This window comes from Oncorhynchus mykiss, chromosome 26, assembly GCF_013265735.2.
Source record: "Oncorhynchus mykiss isolate Arlee chromosome 26, USDA_OmykA_1.1, whole genome shotgun sequence".
NCBI lineage: Eukaryota > Metazoa > Chordata > Actinopteri > Salmoniformes > Salmonidae > Oncorhynchus > Oncorhynchus mykiss.
Genome location: NC_048590.1, coordinates 6,540,726 through 6,560,663, shown reverse-complemented (window position 1 = coordinate 6,560,663; position 19,938 = coordinate 6,540,726). Strand labels below are relative to the sequence as shown.

The 19,938-nt window shown below is 46.3% G+C and overlaps 1 protein-coding gene across 4 annotated transcripts in view; it reads right to left on the bottom strand.

Moving 5' to 3' along the window:
* LOC118944439 (multiple epidermal growth factor-like domains protein 11) overlaps nucleotides 1–19,938 on the bottom strand; it is a 347,240-nt gene that overhangs the window by 236,031 nt on the left and 91,271 nt on the right. For all 4 annotated transcript variants that reach the window (XM_036963744.1, XM_036963745.1, XM_036963746.1 and 1 more), the window contains exon 5: nucleotides 16,863–16,963. In XM_036963744.1, the coding sequence (XP_036819639.1) occupies nucleotides 16,863–16,963 (101 nt within the window). The remainder of the gene's footprint in view (nucleotides 1–16,862; nucleotides 16,964–19,938) is intronic.

The window sequence follows — 19,938 nt, the reverse complement described above, 5'->3', positions numbered from 1 at the left end:
AGTCTCCTATCAGAAGAGGAAACCTCTAACCCCAGTATGTTATCAGAAGAGGAAACCTCTACCCCCAGTCTCCTATCAGAAGAGGAAACCTCTAACCCCCAGTCTCCTATCAGAAGAGGAAACCTCTACCCCCAGTCTCCTATCAGAAGAGGAAACCTCTACCCCAGTCTCCTATCAGAAGAGGAAACCTCTAACTCCAGTCTCCTATCAGAAGAGGAAACCTCTACCCCCAGTCTCCTATCAGAAGAGGAAACCTCTACCCCCAGTCTCTAACCCCAGTCTCCTATCAGAAGAGGAAACCTCTACCCCCAGTCTCCTATCAGAAGAGGAAACCTCTACCCCCAGTCTCTAACCCCAGTCTGTTATCAGAAGAGGAAACCTCTACCCCCAGTCTCCTATCAGAAGAGGAAACCTCTACCCCCAGTCTCCTATCAGAAGAGGAAACCTCTACCCCCAGTCTCTAACCCCAGTCTGTTATCAGAAGAGGAAACCTCTATCCCCAGTCTCTAACCCCCAGTCTCTAACCCCAGTCTGTTATCAGAAGAGGAAACCTCTACCCCCAGTCTCCTATCAGAAGAGGAAACCTCTAACCCTCAGTCTCCTATCAGAAGAGGAAACCTCTACCCCCAGTCTCCTATCAGAAGAGGAAACCTCTACCCCCAGTCTCTAACCCCCAGTCTCCTATCAGAAGAGGGAACATCTAACCCCCAGTCTCCTATCAGAAGAGGAAACCTCTACCCCCAGTCTCTAACCCCCAGTCTCCTATCAGAAGAGGAAACCTCTAACCCCCAGTCTCCCATCAGAAGAGGAAACCTCTACCCCCAGTCTCCTATCAGAAGAGGAAACCTCTACCCCCAGTCTCCTATCAGAAGAGGAAACCTCTAACCCCCAGTCTCCTATCAGAAGAGGAAACCTCTACCCCCAGTCTCCTATCAGAAGAGGAAACCTCTAACCCCCAGTCTCCTATCAGAAGAGGAAACCTCTAACCCCCAGTCTCCTATCAGAAGAGGAAACCTCTAACCCCCAGTCTCCTATCAGAAGAGGAAACCTCTAACCCCCAGTCTCTAACCCCAGTCTCCTATCAGAAGAGGAAACCTCTACCCCCAGTCTCCTATCAGAAGAGGAAACCTCTACCCCCAGTCTCCTATCAGAAGAGGAAACCTCTAACCCCCAGTCTCCTATCAGAAGAGGAAACCTCTAACCCCCAGTCTCCTATCAGAAGAGGAAACCTCTAACCCCCAGTCTCTAACCCCAGTCTCCTATCAGAAGAGGAAACCTCTACCCCCAGTCTCCTATCAGAAGAGGAAACCTCTAACCTCCAGTCTCCTATCAGAAGAGGAAACCTCTACCCCCAGTCTCTAACCCCCAGTCTCCTATCAGAAGAGGAAACCTCTACCCCCAGTCTCCTATCAGAAGAGGAAACCTCTACCCCCAGTCTCCTATCAGAAGAGGAAACCTCTAACCCCCAGTCTCCTATCAGAAGAGGAAACCTCTACCCCCAGTCTCCTATCAGAAGAGGAAACCTCTACCCCCAGTCTCCTATCAGAAGAGGAAACCTCTACCCCCAGTCTCCTATCAGAAGAGGAAACCTCTACCCCCAGTCTCTAACCCCCAGTCTCCTATCAGAAGAGGAAACCTCTAACCCCCAGTCTCTAACCCCCAGTCTCCTATCAGAAGAGGAAACTTCTAACCCCCAGTCTACTATCAGAATAGGAAACCTCTACCCCCAGTCTCCTATCAGAAGAGGAAACCTCTACCCCCAGTCTCTAACCCCCAGTCTCCTATCAGAAGAGGAAACCTCTACCCCCAGTCTCCTATCAGAAGAGGAAACCTCTAACCCCCAGTCTCTAACCCCCAGTCTCCTATCAGAAGAGGAAACCTCTACCCCCAGTCTCCTATCAGAAGAGGAAACCTCTACCCCCAGTCTCCTATCAGAAGAGGAAACCTCTAACCCCCTGTCTCTAACCCCCAGTCTCCTATCAGAAGAGGAAACCTCTACCCCCAGTCTCCTATCAGAAGAGGAAACCTCTAACCCCCAGTCTCTAACCCCCAGTCTCCAATCAGAAGAGGAAACCTCTACCCCCAGTCTCCTATCAGAAGAGGAAACCTCTACCCCCAGTCTCCTATCAGAAGAGGAAACCTCTAACCCCCAGTCTCTAACCCCCAGTCTCCTATCAGAAGAGGAAACCTCTACCCCCAGTCTCCTATCAGAAGAGGAAACCTCTACCCCCAGTCTCCTATCAGAAGAGGAAACCTCTAACCCCCAGTCTCCTATCAGAAGAGGAAACCTCTACCCCCAGTCTCCTATCAGAAGAGGAAACCTCTAACCCCCAGTCTCCTATCAGAAGAGGAAACCTCTACCCCCAGTCTCCTATCAGAAGAGGAAACCTCTAACCCCCAGTCTCTAACCCCCAGTCTCCTATCAGAAGAGGAAACCTCTACCCCCAGTCTCCTATCAGAAGAGGAAACCTCTAACCCCCAGTCTCTAACCCCCAGTCTCCTATCAGAAGAGGAAACCTCTACCCCCAGTCTCCTATCAGAAGAGGAAACCTCTACCCTCAGTCTCCTATCAGAAGAGGAAACCTCTACCCCCAGTCTCCTATCAGAAGAGGAAACCTCTACCCCCAGTCTCCTATCAGAAGAGGAAACCTCTAACCCCCAGTCTCCTATTAGAAGAGGAAACCTCTAACCCCCAGTCTCCTATCAGAAGAGGAAACCTCTACCCCCCAGTCTCCTATCAGAAGAGGAAACCTCTACCCCCAGTCTCCTATCAGAAGAGGAAACATCTAACCCCCAGTCTCTAACCCCCAGTCTCCTATCAGAAGAGGAAACCTCTACCCCCAGTCTCTACCCCCAGTCTCCTATCAGAAGAGGAAACCTCTACCCCCAGTCTCCTATCAGAAGAGGAAACCTCTAACCCCCAGTCTCTAACCCCCAGTCTCCTATCAGAAGAGGAAACCTCTACCCCCAGTCTCCTATAAGAAGAGGAAACCTCTACCCCCAGTCTCCTATCAGAAGAGGAAACCTCTACCCCCAGTCTCTACCCCCAGTCTCCTATCAGAAGAGGAAACCTCTACCCCCAGTCTCCTATCAGAAGAGGAAACCTCTACCCCCAGTCTCCTATCAGAAGAGGAAACCTCTAACCCCCAGTCTCCTATCAGAAGAGGAAACCTCTACCCCCAGTCTCTAACCCCCAGTCTCTAACCCCAGTCTCCTATCAGAAGAGGAAACCTCTACCCCCCAGTCTCCTATCAGAAGAGGAAACCTCTACCCCCAGTCTCCTATCAGAAGAGGAAACCTCTAACCCCCAGTCTCCTATCAGAAGAGGAAACCTCTAACCCCCAGTCTCCTATCAGAAGAGGAAACCTCTACCCCCAGTCTCCTATCAGAAGAGGAAACCTCTAACCCCAGTCTCTACCCCCAGTCTGTTATCAGAAGAGGAAACCTCTACCCCCAGTCTCTACCCCCAGTCTGTTATCAGAAGAGGAAACCTCTACCCCCAGTCTCCTATCAGAAGAGGAAACTTCTAACCCAGTCTCCTATCAGAAGAGGAAACCTCTAACCCCCAGTCTCCTATCAGAAGAGGAAACCTCTACCCCCAGTCTCCTATCAGAAGAGGAAACCTCTAACCCCCAGTCTCTAACCCCCAGTCTCCTATCAGAAGAGGAAACCTCTACCCCCCAGTCTCCTATCAGAAGAGGAAACCTCTACCCCCAGTCTCCTATCAGAAGAGGAAACCTCTAACCCCCAGTCTCCTATCAGAAGAGGAAACCTCTAACCCCCAGTCTGTTATCAGAAGAGGAAACCTCTAACCCCCAGTCTCCTATCAGAAGAGGAAACCTCTAACCCCCAGTCTGTTATCAGAAGAGGAAACCTCTAACCCCCAGTCTCCTATCAGAAGAGGAAACCTCTACCCCCAGTCTCCTATCAGAAGAGGAAACCTCTACCCCCAGTCTCCTATCAGAAGAGGAAACCTCTACCCCCAGTCTCCTATCAGAAGAGGAAACCTCTACCCCCAGTCTCCTATCAGAAGAGGAAACCTCTAACCCCCAGTCTCCTATCAGAAGAGGAAACCTCTACCCCCAGTCTCCTATCAGAAGAGGAAACCTCTACCCCCAGTCTCCTATCAGAAGAGGAAACCTCTACCCCCAGTCTCCTATCAGAAGAGGAAACCTCTACCCCCAGTCTCTAACCCCCAGTCTCCTATCAGAAGAGGAAACCTCTACCCCCAGTCTCCTATCAGAAGAGGAAACCTCTACCCCCAGTCTCCTATCAGAAGAGGAAACCTCTAACCCCCAGTCTCCTATCAGAAGAGGAAACCTCTAACCCCCAGTCTCCTATCAGAAGAGGAAACCTCTAACCCCCAGTCTCCTATCAGAAGAGGAAACCTCTACCCCCAGTCTCTAACCCCCAGTCTCCTATCAGAAGAGGAAACCTCTACCCTCAGTCTCCTATCAGAAGAGGAAACCTCTAACCCCCAGTCTCCTATCAGAAGAGGAAACCTCTAACCCCCAGTCTCCTATCAGAAGAGGAAACCTCTAACCCCCAGTCTCCTATCAGAAGAGGAAACCTCTACCCCCAGTCTCTAACCCCCAGTCTCCTATCAGAAGAGGAAACCTCTAACCCCAGTCTCTAACCCCAGTCTCCTATCAGAAGAGGAAACCTCTAACCCCCAGTCTCTAACCCCCAGTCTCCTATCAGAAGAGGAAACCTCTAACCCCCAGTCTCTAACCCCCAGTCTCCTATCAGAAGAGGAAACCTCTAACCCCAGTCTCTAACCCCCAGTCTCCTATCAGAAGAGGAAACCTCTACCCCCAGTCTCCTATCAGAAGAGGAAACCTCTACCCCCAGTCTCCTATCAGAAGAGGAAACCTCTAACCCCTGTCTCTACCCCCCAGTCTCCTATCAGAAGAGGAAACCTCTACCCCCAGTCTCCTATCAGAAGAGGAAACCTCTAACCCCCAGTCTCCTATCAGAAGAGGAAACCTCTAACCCCAGTCTCTACCCCCAGTCTGTTATCAGAAGAGGAAACCTCTACCCCCAGTCTCTACCCCCAGTCTGTTATCAGAAGAGGAAACCTCTACCCCCAGTCTCCTATCAGAAGAGGAAACCTCTAACCCAGTCTCCTATCAGAAGAGGAAACCTCTAACCCCCAGTCTCCTATCAGAAGAGGAAACCTCTACCCCCAGTCTCCTATCAGAAGAGGAAACCTCTAACCCCCAGTCTCTAACCCCCAGTCTCCTATCAGAAAAGGAAACCTCTACCCCCCAGTCTCCTATCAGAAGAGGAAACCTCTACCCCCAGTCTCCTATCAGAAGAGGAAACCTCTAACCCCCAGTCTCCTATCAGAAGAGGAAACCTCTAACCCCCAGTCTGTTATCAGAAGAGGAAACCTCTAACCCCCAGTCTCCTATCAGAAGAGGAAACCTCTAACCCCCAGTCTGTTATCAGAAGAGGAAACCTCTAACCCCCAGTCTCCTATCAGAAGAGGAAACCTCTACCCCCAGTCTCCTATCAGAAGAGGAAACCTCTACCCCCAGTCTCCTATCAGAAGAGGAAACCTCTACCCCCAGTCTCCTATCAGAAGAGGAAACCTCTACCCCCAGTCTCCTATCAGAAGAGGAAACCTCTAACCCCCAGTCTCCTATCAGAAGAGGAAACCTCTACCCCCAGTCTCCTATCAGAAGAGGAAACCTCTACCCCCAGTCTCCTATCAGAAGAGGAAACCTCTACCCCCAGTCTCCTATCAGAAGAGGAAACCTCTACCCCCAGTCTCTAACCCCCAGTCTCCTATCAGAAGAGGAAACCTCTACCCACAGTCTCCTATCAGAAGAGGAAACCTCTACCCCCAGTCTCCTATCAGAAGAGGAAACCTCTAACCCCCAGTCTCCTATCAGAAGAGGAAACCTCTAACCCCCAGTCTCCTATCAGAAGAGGAAACCTCTAACCCCCAGTCTCCTATCAGAAGAGGAAACCTCTAGCCCCAGTCTCTAACCCCCAGTCTCCTATCAGAAGAGGAAACCTCTACCCTCAGTCTCCTATCAGAAGAGGAAACCTCTAACCCCCAGTCTCCTATCAGAAGAGGAAACCTCTAACCCCCAGTCTCCTATCAGAAGAGGAAACCTCTAACCCCCAGTCTCCTATCAGAAGAGGAAACCTCTACCCCCAGTCTCTAACCCCCAGTCTCCTATCAGAAGAGGAAACCTCTAACCCCAGTCTCTAACCCCAGTCTCCTATCAGAAGAGGAAACCTCTAACCCCCAGTCTCTAACCCCCAGTCTCCTATCAGAAGAGGAAACCTCTAACCCCCAGTCTCTAACCCCCAGTCTCCTATCAGAAGAGGAAACCTCTAACCCCCAGTCTCCTATCAGAAGAGGAAACCTCTACCCCCAGTCTCTAACCCCCAGTCTCCTATCAGAAGAGGAAACCTCTACCCCCAGTCTCCTATCAGAAGAGGAAACCTCTACCCCCAGTCTCCTATCAGAAGAGGAAACCTCTAACCCCAGTCTCTACCCCCCAGTCTCCTATCAGAAGAGGAAACCTCTACCCCCAGTCTCCTATCAGAAGAGGAAACCTCTAACCCCCAGTCTCCTATCAGAAGAGGAAACCTCTAACCCCCAGTCTCCTATCAGAAGAGGAAACCTCTACCCCCAGTCTCCTATCAGAAGAGGAAACCTCTAACCCCCAGTCTCCTATCAGAAGAGGAAACCTCTACCCCCAGTCTCCTATCAGAAGAGGAAACCTCTAACCCCCAGTCTCCTATCAGAAGAGGAAACCTCTAACCCCCAGTCTCCTATCAGACGAGGAAACCTCTACCCCCAGTCTCCTATCAGAAGAGGAAATCTCTAACCCCCAGTCTCCTATCAGAAGAGGAAACCTCTACCCCCAGTCTCCTATCAGAAGAGGAAACCTCTACCCCCAGTCTCTAACCCCCAGTCTCCTATCAGAAGAGGAAACCTCTACCCTCAGTCTCCTATCAGAAGAGGAAACCTCTACCCCCAGTCTCCTATCAGAAGAGGAAACCTCTACCCCCAGTCTCCTATCAGAAGAGGAAACCTCTAACCCCAGTCTCTACCCCCAGTCTGTTATCAGAAGAGGAAACCACACACACACACACACACACACACACACACACACACACACACACACACACACACACACACACGCACACACACTCAAACATACACACACATACAATCAATAATATTTATTTATAAAGCCCTTTTTATATCAGCTGGTGACACAAAGTGCTCAGAGACTCAGCCTAAAACCCCAAACAGCAAGCAATGAAACACACACACACACACACACACACACACACACACACACACACACACACACACACACATACCCTTCACCCTCACTCCCCTACACACAGCCAATAACATCTGCTCGTGTTTGTCTCCCTCGACCCCCAGGGGACCGAACAGCACTCCAGGAGGAACCGGTCTTTAAAATAGCTTTTTTTTTTACAAGCAGAAACACAATAGAACCTCTAATCACGGCTCCCCCGGGCCGATCTCTCTCTCCTCCTCTCATTCATTCCTCTACTGCTTTATGACCTGAGAGGACAAACACTGTCTCATTCAGTTTAGCCTGTAGACTGAATCATCGATGTCTGTTAGTTAACGGCTGGATCTAAGATCAAGGAGACACCAGGGTAGTGTCCCACCTGGCACCCTATTCCCTATGTAGAGCACTACGGTCTATAGTAGTGTACTATATAGGGAATAAGGCTCTGGTCAAAAGTAGTGCACTACATAGGGAATAGGGCTCTGGTCTATGGTAGTACCACTATATAGGGAATAGGGCTCTGGTCTATAGTAGTACCACTATATAGGGAATAGGGCTCTGGTCTATAGTAGTACCACTATATAGGGAATAGGGCTCTGGTCTATAGTAGTACCACTATATAGGGAATAAGGGCCCTGGTCTATAGTAGTACCACTATATAGGGAATAGGGCTCTGGTCTATAGTAGTACAACTATATAGGGAATAGGGCTCTGGTCTATAGTAGTACCACTACATAGGGAATAGGGCTCTGGTCTATAGTAGTGCACTATATAGGGAATAGGGCTCTGGTCTATAGTAGTACCACTATATAGGGAATAGGGCTCTGGTCTATAGTAGTACCACTATATAGGGAATAGGGCTCTGGTCTATAGTAGTACCACTATTTAGGGAATAGGGCTCTGGTCTATAGTAGTGCACTATATAGGGAATAGGGCTCTGGTCTATAGTAGTACCACTATATAGGGAATAGGGCTCTGGTCTATAGTAGTGCACTATATAGGGAATAGGGCTCTAATCTATAGTAGTGCACTATATAGGGAATAGGGCTCTGGTCTATAGTAGTGCACTATATAGGGAATAGGGCTCTGGTCTATAGTAGTGCACTATATTGGGAATAGGGCCCTGGGCTATAGTAGTTCCACTATATAGGGAATAGGGCTCTGGTCTATAGTAGTGCACTATATAGGGAATAGGGCTCTGGTCTATAGTAGTACCACTATATAGGGCTCTGGTCTATAGTAGTGCACTATATAGGGAATAGGGCTCTGGTCTATAGTAGTGCACTATATTGGGAATAGGGCCCTGGGCTATAGTAGTTCCACTATATAGGGAATAGGGCTCTGGTCTATAGTAGTGCACTATATAGGGAATAGGGCTCTGGTCTATAGTAGTACCACTATATAGGGCTCTGGTCTATAGTAGTACCACTATATAGGGAATAGGGCTCTGGTCTATGGTAGTACCACTATGTAGGGAATAGGGCTCTGGTCTATAGTAGTTCCACTATATAGGGAATAGGGCTCTGGTCTATAGTAGTTCCACTATATAGGGAATAGGGCTCTGGTCTATAGTAGTTCCACTATATAGGGAATAGGGCTCTGGTCTATAGTAGTGCACTATATAGGGAATAGGGCTCTGGTCTATAGTAGTACCACTATATAGGGCTCTGGTCTATAGTAGTGCACTATATAGGGAATAGGGCTCTGGTCTATAGTAGTGCACTATATTGGGAATAGGGCCCTGGGCTATAGTAGTTCCACTATATAGGGAATAGGGCTCTGGTCTATAGTAGTGCACTATATAGGGAATAGGGCTCTGGTCTATAGTAGTACCACTATATAGGGCTCTGGTCTATAGTAGTACCACTATATAGGGCCCTGGTCTATAGTAGTACACTATATAGGGAATAGGGCTCTGGTCTATGGTAGTACCACTATGTAGGGAATAGGGCTCTGGTCTATAGTAGTTCCACTATATAGGGAATAGGGCTCTGGTCAAATCAAATCAAATCAAATTTTATTTGTCACATACACATGGTTAGCAGATGTTAGTGCGAGTGTAGCGAAATGCTTGTGCTTCTAGTTCCGACAATGCAGTAATAACAAGTAATCTAACTAACAATTCCAAAACTACTGTCTTGTACACAGTGTAAGGGGATAAAGAATATGTACATAAGGATATATGAATGAGTGATGGTACAGAGCAGCATAGGCAAGATACAGTAGATGGTATCGAGTACAGTATATACATATGAGATGAGTATGTAAACAAAGTGGCATAGTATAGTATAAAGTGGCTAGTGATACATGTATTACATAAGGATACCGTCGATGATATAGAGTACAGTATATACGTATGCATATGAGATGAATAATGTAGGGTAAGTAACATTTATATAAGGTAGCATTGTTTAAAGTGGCTAGTGATATATTTACGTCATTTCCTATCAATTCCCATTATTAAAGTGGCTGGAGTTGAGTCAGTGTCAGTGTTAGTGGTGGCTGTTTAACAGTCTGATGGCCTTGAGATAGAAGCTGTTTTTCAGTCTCTCGGTCCCAGCTTTGATGCACCTGTACTGACCTCGCCTTCTGGATGATAGCGGGGTGAACAGGCAGTGGCTCGGGTGGTTGATGTCCTTGATGATCTTTATGGCCTTCCTGTGACATCGGGTGGTGTAGGTGTCCTGGAGGGCAGGTAGTTTGCCCCCGGTGATGCGTTGTGCAGACCTCACTACCCTCTGGAGAGCCTTACGGTTGAGGGCGGTGCAGTTGCCATACCAGGCGGTGATACAGCCCGCCAGGATGCTCTCGATTGTGCATCTGTAGAAGTTTGAGAGTGCTTTTGGTGACAAGCCGAATTTCTTCAGCCTCCTGAGGTTGAAGAGGCGCTGCTGCGCCTTCTTCACGATGCTGTCTGTGTGAGTGGACCAATTCAGTTTGTCTGTGATGTGTATGCCGAGGAACTTAAAACTTGCTACCCTCTCCACTACTGTTCCATCGATGTGGATAGGGGGGTGTTCCCTCTGCTGTTTCCTGAAGTCCACAATCATCTCCTTAGTTTTGTTGACGTTGAGTGTGAGGTTATTTTCCTGACACCACACTCCGAGGGCCCTCACCTCCTCCCTGTAGGCCGTCTCATCGTTGTTGGTAATCAAGCCTACCACTGTTGTGTCGTCCGCAAACTTGATGATTGAGTTGGAGGCGTGCGTGGCCACGCAGTCGTGGGTGAACAGGGAGTACAGGAGAGGGCTCAGAACGCACCCTTGTGGGGCCCCAGTGTTGAGGATCAGCGGGGAGGAGATGTTGTTGCCTACCCTCACCACCTGGGGGCGGCCCGTCAGGAAGTCCAGTACCCAGTTGCACAGGGCGGGGTCGAGACCCAGGGTCTCGAGCTTGATGAAGAGCTTGGAGGGTACTATGGTGTTGAATGCCGAGCTGTAGTCGATGAACAGCATTCTCACATAGGTATTCCTCTTGTCCAGATGGGTTAGGGCAGTGTGCAGTGTGGTTGAGATTGCATCGTCTGTGGACCTATTTGGGCGGTAAGCAAATTGGAGTGGGTCTAGGGTGTCAGGTAGGGTGGAGGTGATATGGTCCTTGACTAGTCTCTCAAAGCACTTCATGATGACGGATGTGAGTGCTACGGGGCGGTAGTCGTTTAGCTCAGTTACCTTAGCTTTCTTGGGAACAGGAACAATGGTGGCCCTCTTGAAGCATGTGGGAACAGCAGACTGGTATAGGGATTGATTGAATATGTCCGTAAACACACCGGCCAGCTGGTCTGCGCATGCTCTGAGGGCGCGGCTGGGGATGCCATCTGGGCCTGCAGCCTTGCGAGGGTTAACACGTTTAAATGTCTTACTCACCTCGGCTGCAGTGAAGGAGAGACCGCATGTTTTCGTTGCAGGCCGTGTCAGTGGCACTGTATTGTCCTCAAAGCGGGCAAAAAAGTTATTTAGTCTGCCTGGGAGCAAGACATCCTGGTCCGTGACTGGGCTGGATTTCTTCCTGTAGTCCGTGATTGACTGTAGACCCTGCCACATGCCTCTTGTGTCTGAGCCGTTGAATTGAGATTCTACTTTGTCTCTGTACTGGCGCTTAGCTTGTTTGATAGCCTTGCGGAGGGAATAGCTGCACTGTTTGTATTCGGTCATGTTACCAGACACCTTGCCCTGATTAAAAGCAGTGGTTCGCGCTTTCAGTTTCACACGAATGCTGCCATCAATCCACGGTTTCTGGTTAGGGAATGTTTTAATCGTTGCTATGGGAACGACATCTTCAAGTAGGGAGTAGTTCCACTACATAGGGAATAGGGCTCTGGTCTATAGTAGTACCACTACATAGGGAATAGGACCCTGGTCTATAGTAGTACCACTATATAGGGAATAGGGCTCTGGTCTATAGTAGTACCACTATATAGGGAATAGGACTCTGGTCTATAGTAGTGCACTATATAGGGAATAGGGCTCTGGTCTATAGTAGTACCACTATATAGGGAATAGGGCTCTGGTCTATAGTAGTACCACTATATAGGGAATAGGGCTCTGGTCTATAGTAGTACCACTATATAGGGAATAGGGCTCTGGTCTATAGTAGTTCCACTATATAGGGAATAGGGCTCTGGTCTATAGTAGTACCACTATATAGGGAATAGGGCTCTGGTCTATAGTAGTTCCACTATATAGGGAATAGGGCTCTGGTCTATAGTAGTTCCACTATATAGGGAATAGGGCTCTGGTCTATAGTAGTACCACTATATAGGGAATAGGACTCTGGTCTATAGTAGTGCACTATATAGGGAATAGGGCTCTGGTCTATAGTAGTACCACTATATAGGGAATAGGGCTCTGGTCTATAGTAGTACCACTATATAGGGAATAGGGCTCTGGTCTATAGTAGTACCACTATATAGGGAATAGGGCTCTGGTCTATAGTAGTACCACTACATAGGGAATAGGACCCTGGTCTATAGTAGTACCACTATATAGGGAATAGAGCTCTGGTCTATAGTAGTACCACTATATAGGGAATAGGGCTCTGGTCTATAGTAGTACCACTACATAGGGAATAGGACCCTGGTCTATAGTAGTACCACTATATAGGGAATAGAGCTCTGGTCTATAGTAGTACCACTATATAGGGAATAGGGCTCTGGTCTATAGTAGTACCACTACATAGGGAATAGGACCCTGGTCTATAGTAGTACCACTACATAGGGAATAGGGCTCTGGTCTATAGTAGTACCACTACATAGGGAATAGGGCTCTGGTCTATAGTAGTACCACTACATAGGGAATAGGGCCCTGGTCTATAGTAGTACCACTACATAGGGAATAGGGCCCTGGTCTATAGTAGTACCACTATATAGGGAATAGGGCCCTGGTCTATAGTAGTACCACTACATAGGGAATAGGGCCCTGGTCTATAGTAGTACCACTATATAGGGAATAGGGCCCTGGTCTATAGTAGTACCACTACATAGGGAATAGGGCCCTGGTCTATAGTAGTACCACTATATAGGGAATAGGGCTCTGGTCTATAGTAGTACCACTACATAGGGAATAGGGCTCTGGTCTATAGTAGTGCACTATATTGGGAATAGGGCTCTGGTCTATAGTAGTACCACTATATAGGGAATAGGGCTCTGGTCTATAGTAGTACCACTATATAGGGAATAGGGCTCTGGTCTATAGTAGTACCACTATATAGGGAATAGGGCCCTGGTCTATGGTAGTACCACTATATAGGGAATAGGGCTCTGGTCTATAGTAGTACCACTATATAGGGAATAGGGCTCTGGTCTATAGTAGTACCACTATATAGGGAATAGGGCCCTGGTCTATGGTAGTACCACTATATAGGGAATAGGGCTCTGGTCTATAGTAGTACCACTATATAGGGAATAGGGCTCTGGTCTATAGTAGTACCACTATATAGGGAATAGGGCTCTGGTCTATAGTAGTACCACTATATAGGGAATAGGGCTCTGGTCTATAGTAGTTCCACTATATAGGGAATAGGGCTCTGGTCTATAGTAGTACCACTATATAGGGAATAGGGCTCTGGTCTATAGTACTACTACTATATAGGGAATAGGGCTCTGGTCTATAGTAGTGCACTATATTGGGAATAGGGCTCTGGTCTATAGTAGTACCACTATATAGGGAATAGGGCTCTGGTCTATAGTAGTACCACTATATAGGGAATAGGGCTCTGGTCTATAGTAGTACCACTATATAGGGAATAGGGCTCTGGTCTATAGTAGTACCACTATATAGGGAATAGGGCTCTGGTCTATAGTAGTACCACTATATAGGGAATAGGACTCTGGTCAATAGTAGTACCACTATATAGGGAATAGGGCTCTGGTCTATAGTAGTACCACTATATAGGGAATAGGGCTCTGGTCTATAGTAGTACCACTATATAGGGAATAGGGCTCTGGTCTATAGTAGTACCACTATATAGGGAATAGGGCTCTGGTCTATAGTAGTACCACTATATAGGGAATAGGGCCCTGGTCTATAGTAGTACCACTATATAGGGAATAGGGCCCTGGTCTATAGTAGTACCACTATATAGGGAATAGGGCTCTGGTCTATAGTAGTACCACTATATAGGGAATAGGGCTCTGGTCTATAGTAGTATCACTATATAGGGAATAGGGCTCTGGTCTATAGTAGTACCACTATATAGGGAATAGGGCTCTGGTCTATAGTAGTACCACTATATAGGGAATAGGGCTCTGGTCTATAGTAGTACCACTATATAGGGAATAGGGCTCTGGTCTATAGTAGTACCACTATATAGGGAATAGGACTCTGGTCTATAGTAGTACCACTATATAGGGAATAGGGCTCTGGTCTATAGTAGTACCACTATATAGGGAATAGGGCTCTGGTCTATAGTAGTACCACTATATAGGGAATAGGGCCCTTGTCTATAGTAGTTCCACTATATAAGGAATAGGGCTCTGGTCTATAGTAGTACCACTATATAGGGAATAGGGCTCTGGTCTATAGTAGTACCACTATATAGGGAATAGGACTCTGGTCTATAGTAGTACCACTATATAGGGAATAGGACTCTGGTCTATAGTAGTACCACTATATAGGGAATAGTGCTCTGGTCTATAGTAGTACCACTATATAGGGAATAGGGCTCTGGTCTATAGTAGTACCACTATATAGGGAATAGAGCCCTGGTCTATAGTAGTTCCACTATATAGGGAATAGGGCTCTGGTCTATAGTAGTACCACTATATAGGGAATAGGGCTCTGGTCTATAGTAGTACCACTATATAGGGAATAGGGCTCTGGTCTATAGTAGTACCACTATATAGGGAATAGGACTCTGGTCTATAGTAGTACACTATATAGGGAATAGGGCTCTGGTCTATAGTAGTACCACTATATAGGGAATAGGGCTCTGGTCTATAGTAGTACCACTATATAGGGAATAGGGCCCTGGTCTATGGTAGTACACTATATAGGGAATAGGGCTCTGGTCTATAGTAGTACCACTATATAGGGAATAGGGCTCTGGTCTATAGTAGTACCACTATATAGGGAATAGGGCTCTGGTCTATAGTAGTACACTATATAGGGAATAGGGCTCTGGTCTATAGTAGTACCACTATATAGGGAATAGGGCTCTGGTCTATAGTAGTACCACTATATAGGGAATAGGGCTCTGGTCTATAGTAGTACCACTATATAGGGAATAGGGCTCTGGTCTATAGTAGTACCACTATATAGGGAATAGGGCCCTGGTCTATAGTAGATGTTAGACAGGTTGTTTTCAAGATGTACTTATATCTCTAATAGAGATGTACAGTAGAGCATTGGAGATTTATGAGTTAGTTTGATTGACACAATGAAAATAACGGTGTAATTACTAGAGAGAAACGTGATAAAAGCCCAATGTATTTAAATGATTAAACATTCATTTAATTGTGAAGTTAGACTAAAAATGAATAAATCACTAAATGACTCAGAATCTATACTACACTTAAAAAAAGAAAGGAGAGGCTGAAGATATCCTTCAATCAACTTCCTCTCTCTGTTTATTTCTAATACCGTCTATACTCTCCTCCCTCTCGGGGCGTTGGAGATGAACTCGCTTCAATACGAGGCTTCCATGATTCATCCTTCAAAGAAATCGTTGGCCGTATTGTTAGTCGAAGAACCCAGTGAGGTTACAGTACGTGGCTTTAGGTGTTGAGTATCTCTAACACACAGTCCACATCAATACGGAGCTGAAGGAAAATGTAGTGATGCAGGTCTTTTATCTGTGACGAGGTGAGATCACCAATGGGGTCCCAGTAGCAGGGGGATCACCAATGGGTTCCCAGTAGGTCTGAGGTGAGATTACCAATGGTGTCCCAGTAGCAGGTGAGATCACCAATGTGTTCCCAGTAGGTCTGAGGTGAGATCATCAATGGGTTCCCAGTAGCAGGGGGACCACCAATGGGTTCCCAGTAGCAGGGGGACCACCAATGGGTTCCCAGTAGCAGGGGGACCACCAATGGGTTCCCAGTAGCAGGGGGACCACCAATGGTTTCCCAGTAGGTCTGAGGTGAGATCACCAATGGGTTCCCAGTAGCAGGGGGATCACCAATGGGTTCCCATTAGCAGGGGGACCACCAATGGGTTCCCAGTAGGTCTGAGGTGAGATCACCAATGGGTTCCCAGTAGGTCTGAGGTAAGATCCCCAATGGGTTCCCAGTAGCAGGGGGATCACCAATGGGGTCCCAGTAGCAGGGGGACCACCAATGGGTTCCCAGCAGCAGGGACCACCAATGGTTTCCCAGTAGGTCTGAGGTGAGATCCCCAATGGGTTCCCAGTAGCAGGGGGATCACCAATGGGGTCCCAGTAGCAGGGGGACCACTAATGGGTTCCCAGTAGCAGGGGGATCACCAATGGGTTCCCAGTAGCAGGTGGACCACCAATGGGTTCCCAGTAGCAGGGGATCACCAATGGGTTCCCAGTAGGTCTGAGGGGAGATCACCAATGGTTTCCCAGTAGCAGGTGAGATCACCAATGGGTTCCCAGTAGCAGGGGGACCACCAATGGGTTCCCAGTAGCAGGGATCACCAATGAGTTCCCAGTAGCAGGGGGAAAACCCTAAACATATTGGATGCTGAAAAACTAAAGCTTAGAGCTGGTCAAATGAAGTACTGAATACATTTGACTGATATCAAAAGGGAATAAATGAATAAAAACATAAAAGGATTTGGATTTGGCTGATTGTGAGGAAGATCTGGCAGAGAGTATGAATATCTAAGAGAAGAGTTGTTGTAGAGTCTCTTTCATGACTCTATTACGTGGATCAAGACCATTCCCTATTCATGGAGACTGTAAAACTGTTGCTTATTAAGATGGACCAGTACGACGGGAGACAAAGTAGGGTTGCTGACGAAATTCCCTGAATTGTCCCAACATTCCCAGATTTTCCAGAAATCCCTGTTAAGAGGGTTCCCAGATGTCCTGCTTATTCCCTTCTGATTCCGGAATGTTCCAACCAGAACTGTGTAAAGAAGAGACAGGAGACAGAGGACTGTTACTTACGGACACACAGGTCTCCGTTCTCGTAGAAGCCTGGGCAACACTGAGAACGCCTTCTGTACATAGTCCTCACACCCCTACGGTACGCTGTCTTATAGCTGATCCTGTAACACAGGGAGACAGAGACAGAGAGAGAGAGAGAGAGAGAGAAAGAGAGAGAGAGAGAGAGAGAGAGAGAGACAGAGAGAGAGAGAGAGAGAGAGAGAGAGAGAGAGAGGGCAGAGAGAGAGAGGGAGAGAGAGAGAGAGAGACAGAGAGAGAGAGAGTGGTGAAACAGGTGTTAGTCAGAGTAACTTTTTCCTTGAGGACTGTAAAGGTGCTGATTTGGGGTCCCCTCTCATCCTATCTCCTCCTGTACCCATCTGTTCGGCTCTCTCTATCTGGCTGTTGCTCTGTGGTAGGACCGACTACACCGGGGCAGCTGGGATACCATCCACCTGCTCCTTGACTATCAAGTCTTGTTCACTCACACAACTCTCAATGTCTTTCTTCTGATTCAGTAGTACTGACCTAATGCAGTAGTACTGACCTAATGCAGTAGTATTGACCTAATACAGTAGTATTGACCTAATGCAGTAGTATTGACCTAATGCAGTAGTACTGACCTAATGCAGTAGTACTGACCTAATGCAGTAGTATTGACCTAATGCAGTAGTATTGACCTAATGCAGTAGCATTGACCTAATGCAGTAGTACTGATCTAATACAGTAGTATTGACCTAATGCAGTAGTATTGACCTAATGCAGTAGTACTAACCTAATGCAGTAGTACTGACCTAATGCAGTAGTACTGATCTAATACAGTAGTATTGACCTAATGCAGTAGTATTGACCTAATGCAGTAGTACTAACCTAATGCAGTAGTACTAACCTAATGCAGTAGTACTGACCTAATACAGTAGTATTGACCTAATGCAGTAGTATTGACCTAATGCAGTAGTACTAACCTAATGCAGTAGTACTGACCTAATGCAGTAGTACTGATCTAATACAGTAGTATTGACCTAATGCAGTAGTATTGACCTAATGCAGTAGTACTAACCTAATGCAGTAGTACTAACCTAATGCAGTAGTACTGACCAAATACAGTAGTATTGACCTAATGCAGTAGTATTGACCTAATGCAGTAGTACTAACCTAATGCAGTAGTACTAACCTAATGCAGTAGTACTGACCAAATACAGTAGTATTGACCTAATGCAGTAGTATTGACCTAACACAGTAGTACTGACCAAATACAGTAGTATTGACCTAATGCAGTAGTATTGACCTAACACAGTAGTACTGACCTAATACAGTAGTATTGACCTAATGCAGTAGTACTAACCTAATGCAGTAGTATTGACCTAATGCAGTAGTATTGACCTAATACAGTAGTATTGACCTAATGCAGTAGTACTAACCTAATACAGTAGTACTGACCAAATACAGTAGTACTGACCTAATGCAGTAGTACAGACCTAATACAGTAGTATTGACCTAATGCAGTAGTATTAACCTAATGCAGTAGTATTGACCTAACACAGTAGTACTGACCTAATACAGTAGTATTGACCTAATGCAGTAGTATTGACCTAATGCAGTAGCACTAACCTAATGCAGTAGTACTGACCAAATACAGTAGTACTGACCTAATGCAGTAGTACAGACCTAATACAGTAGTATTGACCTAATGCAGTAGTATTGACCTAATGCAGTAGTATTGACCTAATACAGTAGTATTGGCCTAATGTAGTAGTATTGACCTAATGTAGTAGTATTGACCTAATACAGTAGTATTGGCCTAATGCAGTAGTATTGACCTAATGCAGTAGTATTGACCTAATGCAGTAGTATTGGCCTAATGCAGTAGTATTGACCTAATGCAGTACTATTGACCTAATGCAGTAGTACTGACCTAATGCAGTAGTATTGACCTAATGCAGTAGTATTGACCTAATACAGTAGTATTGGCCTAATGCAGTAGTATTGACCTAATGCAGTAGTATTGACCTAATGCAGTAGTATTGACCTAATACAGTAGTATTGACCTAATGCAGTAGTATTGACCTAGTACAGTAGTATTGACCTAATGCAGTAGTATTAACCTAATGCAGTAGTATTGACCTAACACAGTAGTACTGACCTAATACAGTAGTATTGACCTAATGCAGTAGTATTGACCTAATGCAGTAGCACTAACCTAATGCAGTAGTACTGACCAAATACAGTAGTACTGACCTAATGCAGTAGTACAGACCTAATACAGTAGTATTGACCTAATGCAGTAGTATTGACCTAATACAGTAGTATTGACCTAATGCAGTAGTATTGACCTAATGTAGTAGTACTGACCTAATGCAGTAGTATTGGCCTAATGCAGTAGTATTGACCTAATGCAGTAGTATTGACCTAATGCAGTAGTATTGACCTAGTACTAACCTAATGCAGTAGTACTGACCTAATACAGTAGTACTGACCTAATGCAGTAGTACAGACCTAATACAGTAGTATTGACCTAATGCAGTAGTATTAACCTAATGCAGTAGTATTGACCTAACACAGTAGTACTGACCTAATACAGTAGTATTGACCTAATGCAGTAGTATTGACCTAATGCAGTAGCACTAACCTAATGCAGTAGTACTGACCAAATACAGTAGTACTGACCTAATGCAGTAGTACAGACCTAATACAGTAGTATTGACCTAATGCAGTAGTATTGACCTAATGCAGTAGTATTGACCTAATACAGTAGTATTGGCCTAATGCAGTAGTATTGACCTAATGCAGTAGTATTGACCTAATACAGTAGTATTGACCTAATGCAGTAGTATTGACCTAATGCAGTAGTATTGACCTAATGCAGTAGTATTGACCTAATACAGTAGTATTGACCTAATACAGTAGTACTGACCTAATACAGTAGTACTAACCTAATGCAGTAGTACTGACCTAATGCAGTAGTATTGACCTAATGCAGTAGTATTGACCTAATGCAGTAGTATTGACCTAATGCAGTAGTACTGACCTAATGCAGTAGTATTGACCTAATGCAGTAGTATTGACCTAATGCAGTAGTATTGACCTAATGCAGTAC